This window comes from Pteropus medius, unplaced genomic scaffold (genome assembly GCF_902729225.1).
Source record: "Pteropus medius unplaced genomic scaffold, Ma_sr-lr_union100, whole genome shotgun sequence".
Classification (NCBI taxonomy): Eukaryota; Metazoa; Chordata; class Mammalia; order Chiroptera; family Pteropodidae; genus Pteropus; species Pteropus medius.
Genome location: NW_024348533.1, coordinates 3,065,767 through 3,071,233, shown reverse-complemented (window position 1 = coordinate 3,071,233; position 5,467 = coordinate 3,065,767). Strand labels below are relative to the sequence as shown.

The following is a 5,467-nucleotide window of genomic DNA, read 5'->3' as shown; positions in this document are numbered from 1 at the left end:
TTCTCAGCAAGGCCTCCTTTGAGCACCCAATTTAATAGCGAGGCCTGCCCTGTCCGCACACTGCCAAGGCTCTGTACTTGCTATATGCTCTACTATTGCCATGCCACTCACACCCTCTCCCAGGTGACCGAATCAGGACCAAGCTCACTGCGTGTCATCTCCCTTCCTAGGTTGGAGGTTGACAATGCGAGTGATGAGGCAAAGCCAGCTCACTGCCTGTTTTCACATAGCTCAAGGGCTAAGAATGGTTTTGTGTTTTTAATGGTTGAAAATCAAAAGAGGGATAATATTTTGTGACACATGAAAATTACATGAAATTCTAATTTCAGTGTCCAGAGAATTTTGTTGGAACACTGCCACGCCCATTCATTTGTCTCATCGAGAGCTGCTTTCTGCTATAAAGGCAGTGTTGAGTGGCTCAAAAGCCTCAACTATTTACTCTTTGGCCCTTTGCAGAAAAGGCGGCTGACCCCAGGTCTGGACTGTGAACGCTGAGAGGGGATCTCAGTTTTGTTCCCTTTTGTATCCCAAGTGCCTACAACAGTGTCTGGCACATAGCAGGTGCTCAGTAAGTCTGGCCGAATGAGTGAATGGAAGTATATGTGGTGGAGCATGTCGCTTTAGCCTCCTGGAAAAAGTGACGACCCCCCCCTCCCCCGCCCCGCCCCAGCTCTGTCTGGCTGACATCACCGCCTGTCGGGGGGCTCGAAGGTGGGCTGAGGTCTCCCTGAGCTGCAGAAGAGGCGGGGGAGGGGGTGGGGTGCAGTACTGTTAGCTCCGAGTCCCTGGAAAGGACAAAGAAGTGGGCGGCAAGGTCTGGATTTAGCAACAAGTGGGCCCCCCCGGTCTCCGGAAGGGGTGGCACGGCCTTACTCAGTCGCAGGGGTCCCCTCTGTGACCTCCACACCCACTTCCGCTCCCTGCCCTCTGCCACCCCTGCGCCGGTCAGCTGCGCTTTGGTGCCCTCTGGTGGGCACCGGGAGCAGCTCCCTCCAAGGCAAGCGCCACTTAAGTCTCGTTGGCCACCCTCCGGGAGGGAAACTGACCTGACCTCCCTGGCCCGATCGACCACCCGCCGCCCAGGATCTCTCTGTCCCTTCCCGTCCCCACTCTGGCCCTCTCTCTGTGGCAGCCCAATGTCGCAGGATGCCCTCCCGCCGAGCCCTTTCTCTGGTCAGACTAGGCAGGCCCAGGGCTCCTAGGGGGCTCCTAAGCTGCCAGACAGCGCCCACCTCTGTCACCTCCAGTGTGCACCCCTCTCTGACAGAGGATGGGAAGGTCGCCCTTGTCCCCATGGCCCAGGGATCCACCTACAGCGATGGGCAGGGGCAGCCTAAAAATCTTCCTTGTATTTTCCACACACCTGGAGAGGTCCCCAACCCAGCAAGGGCTTCCTCAGTACAAGTAAAAGAACTTTTCCAAGTTCTGCTTTGGAAACGGGAAATTTGTCTCTAACCAGCATGATATCCCACCTAGCAGGGATCATTACGTGCTCGTCACCATGTCCACACTGCACCACTAGCAGCTGTTCTGTCTGCCTCTGCCAAGAGACTGTGGGCTCGGGAGGGCAAGAGCAGCTCTGAGCTGCCTCGGTAACCCCAGCCTCCAGCCAGAGCCTACCGGAGTAGGTGGGGCATGAATGGGTAGATGGATGGTTGAGTGAATAGATGAGTGGGTGGGTGGATGAATGCACGTCCTGTGGCAGAATTGAGCTTTGCAGAACTCTAGGTCCCAGCCAGGGTCACGATCACTCCTACCAGTCATTCCTATCCCATCTCATGAATCCTATTTCCAAATATACCCTGGTCTCACCACTTCCTTCTGCCCCTCACCCACTCCCACATCTCCAGCACCCCAGCCTCCGTCATGCTGAGCCCACTCTGGCTTCAGGGCCTTTAGGGCAGCTGGTATCAAAACCTGGAACACTGTCCTCTCAGAACTTACCAGAGATGGTACCCCCTCTCCCTGGTCAGTCCATCAAGGGGTCCCTTCTCCCCCCCCCACACACACCAGCCATCAATGTCTAGCCCATCACCCTTACATTCTCTATAGCATATATTACCTGCCTACTTGTTTCTGAACCCTGCCCTTCTCTCTCCTATGTCCCCAGCACCTAAGCGATGCTCAGCTCCTGCTTGGGGAAGTTGAGCATCCTGCCCCTTATTGGTGGGCACTTCGAGTTTGCACGTTTCACCCTGATGTGTCAGAAAGGCAAGACAATTCTGGTGCAAAACTCCAGTGAGAGAGGTCAGAGCTGGGTGCCTCCCAACTGTGTGCTGGGCAACGCTCTCCCCTCTCTGAGCCTGTTTCATCAGGAACAGAATGTCCACCTCGCAAGGGGGTTGAGGTTTGGGGATGGAGGAATGAAAGAGAAAGCATTTGAAATTAGAAAACACAAGACACATGCACAATACTGTGAGCTGCATTTATTGTAGTGTCTACAAACCACTGGCAGCCGACACCTGTCAGGAACGCAAGGACCCTATCCAGCCTGCATCTGGGAGCCATGGTGCTGAGTGCATGCCTCACACTTTGCCCACCTGGCGGCCGCTCCCAGCATCCCTGAATGGCAGAGCAGCCAGGGCTCCTGTGGGCGACTATCCCAGAGGGATCTAGAGTGGCACAGGGGTCAAAGCTGGCCCTATGCCATTTGTTTGGCTTGCAGGTTTTTAAAATTTTTTTATTAGCTGCCAACTTAAAAATCAAAATATTTTATATAAAAATTTCTGGCTTCACCATATTTTTGACATTAGAGCTGCATTCTAATTTTATAGCAGTTAGCTACAACTTAATGACAGCCCCCAACTTCGGACAGGGATCTATGCTTTGCCATAATCCCCACCACACTCTATCAAGGCCAGTTGCCATTATCAACTTGATGTGCAATTATTTCTCTTGTCACCAGGAACCGTCTTAAAGTCAAAGTTCCACTGCAAAGGCCTACTTCATTCATTTATCTGACCTACCTGGCCCTCAGGACAGCTGAGTCCGAGATCTGGGAACAAGCCCAAACCCCTCCTTTCATCCACAAAAGACAGAGCAGGGAGGGATACAACAGTCACTGCACACACACCCCCTCATGTTGCTGCTAAGGGGCAGATCTGAGAGCAACAGCTAGACTTTCCCGAGTCTGAGCCAGTTTTGCCTTTTGAAGTTTTTAACTTCCTGAACCCTGAAGCACTAGAAAGCAGCGTGGACACAACCTCTTGACCGAATGCGGTGACACTGCCAGAGGAAAGCCAGAGGCAGGGAATGCTATGTTGGTATGCCCTCTGGTGGCGATGAGGCAGCCCTACAGGCCACCGGGAAGATTTTGAATTTGATTCAAGGTAGCAAACCCAGAAGTTAATCATCAATGGCCTCCCAACCAAGCTCCCCGATAACATGGGTGCCCATCTCTGGGCTTCCAGCTACTTCCTTCCCCAAACCTCTCTGATCTCAATTCCATCTCGCAGCCACCCTCCTGGGCCCCCTGGGACCCATCTCAGTACCCAACAGCGTCCGGCCTCCCAATTCTTCACATTCCTGTGCCTCACTCCTGGCTTGGCCACAGCAGCCTTGTGGTGTTGGCAGGGAATACCCTACAGAAGTGGGGGGGGCCAACTCCCCGTCTAAGGGGTCAAGCAGGGCACTTAGGTCAATAGAAATGGACGAGGCCCACCTCAGAGAACAGGAAGTGTGTGTCCCAGGAGATATTGCCACTGAAGTGCTGCTGGTCAGATGGCCATTCCTACCGAGGAGTCGGGGATCTGGACTTGTATGTGAAATATACCAAGTTTTAAAGGTTGGCTCACATGTATACACAACCCAGGCCAAAAGAAACAGGGCAGAGTGGGTCAGGGCCAGGGGCCCTGCAGCTGACAGAACCTCCAAGATGGTGGGCGCAAGCAGTGGTTTTCAAGGTTTTGTTTATTTGAGTAGTTTGTAGCCATCATCATGTTTGATCCTGAGAGGCAAACAAGGGAGAGAAAATTCTTGGACTCAGTTTAGAGTCTGAGACATCGAGGCTGAAGTAGGCTTCTGGCAGGGTCAAGGTCACAGCTAATAGAGAAGGGAGCTCTGAAGCTGCATGAGGCCATGTCTTGGACAACAGCTCACCCCACAGCCCGCCCCACAGCCCACCCCACACTGCCATGCAGAGAAGTGTGTCCAGCCTGCGACCTTACTAGTTCCCTGAAGAGCCCACCACCAAACAACAGCGAGACAGTGGCTCCCTGTGCACATCCACACTGACACGCACCCTCCTTGCACACAGCTCTAAGTCAGGCAGCCCGGGCAGCCACACAGCTTTCTCTGTGGGTGCACAGCACACCCGCCCATGAGCCCCACATGGGGCTCAGGTCCAAACAGAAACGCCTCCTGCAGTCCTGCCCATCGTGGCACAGTGGAGGGGCCCTGGGTAGGCCAGGAGGGTGGCCATGGCCAGCGTGCAGCCTCACCAGTTGGCCTTCACTGCCTTGATGTCACTCACGAGGTTCTGGGCCAGGCAGATGCCAAAGATCTGTGGGACAGAGGGCAGGTAAGGGAGAGGCGGTTGGCAGGGTGGCGGGATCAGGGGGTACTGGGGGAGGCATATGGGGCCTGGGCAGTACCTGGAGGAGGGCAATGCCCACAAAGACCCCGGCCACCACGACCAGGTTGTCCTGCAGCCACTTCTCAAACTGGCCCACGCAGCCTTTGGTATGGATGGAGCCCTGCTGCTCCAGCTCCTGGTGGGCAGGGGAGGGGTACACACAAGCACTGGCTTCGGCCCATCTGCCACCACAGGCCTCATTTCAGTCCTGCCGCCAGGCTCACCTTGCCCCAGGGCCTCACGCCTCAGCGCCTGCTGCCTGGAGCTCTGCCACAGGCTTTCCAATAGCTGGCTTCTTATCACCCGGGTCTCAGCACAGATGCCCCTCCTCCGAAAAGCCTCCCCTGACCGTCCAGCCCCAGTTCCATCCCCTCCTTTATTTTCTTCCAAGCTCTTAGCTGAAATGGTCACATTACTGCTCACATTTCTGTATTAAGGAACTTCCTGTCTCTCCCTCCCCTGGAGTGGGGGCTCCTTGAGAGCCAGGGCTTTGTCCATCACAGGAGCATGAATCCCAAGTCCAGGGCACTGCCCAGCAGCCAGTGGGTGCTCAGCAAAGAGTTGGAATGAGCAAACACACCTGTGCCCATGCCCATGGGCCCACTTCCCCATGTGTGGCAGTACCAAGGCCTGTGTGCCTGGATGGTTCTTGGGACTCAGCACCCTCTCCCCACAGAATCCACTTTCAGGGGAGCTTATGGAGGAGGGCCCTTCCCATCCCAGTGCTCCCAGCTACCCAGGCCCTGTCCCTGCCTGCTCACCAGTTTGAGACGAACATCGTATCCACACTGAGTGTTCAGAACATCCTCCTGAGGAGAAACAGGCCCATGAGCCGCTGGTGAGGGGAGGGGCGCCCCCAGGGATCCACTGCCCACGGCACTGCACTGGCTCTTG

At 55.2% G+C, this 5,467-nt stretch overlaps 1 protein-coding gene across 2 annotated transcripts in view; it reads right to left on the bottom strand.

The window, feature by feature from the left end:
* Window positions 1-2,411: 2,411 nt before the first annotated feature.
* The window catches only part of TSPAN17 (tetraspanin 17), a 10,640-nt gene continuing 7,584 nt past the window's right edge, over window positions 2,412-5,467 (bottom strand). The window contains exons 6-9 of one of the 2 annotated variants that reach the window (XM_039880025.1): window positions 5,335-5,382; window positions 4,593-4,709; window positions 4,440-4,501; window positions 3,892-3,946 (exon numbers count right to left, since the gene is read on the bottom strand). In XM_039880025.1, coding sequence (XP_039735959.1) covers window positions 3,910-3,946; window positions 4,440-4,501; window positions 4,593-4,709; window positions 5,335-5,382 — 264 coding nt within the window. In that variant the 3' untranslated portion in view covers window positions 3,892-3,909. Of the gene's footprint in view, window positions 3,947-4,439; window positions 4,502-4,592; window positions 4,710-5,334; window positions 5,383-5,467 lie in introns of both variants that reach the window. The other variant, XM_039880026.1, reaches the window with a different exon arrangement.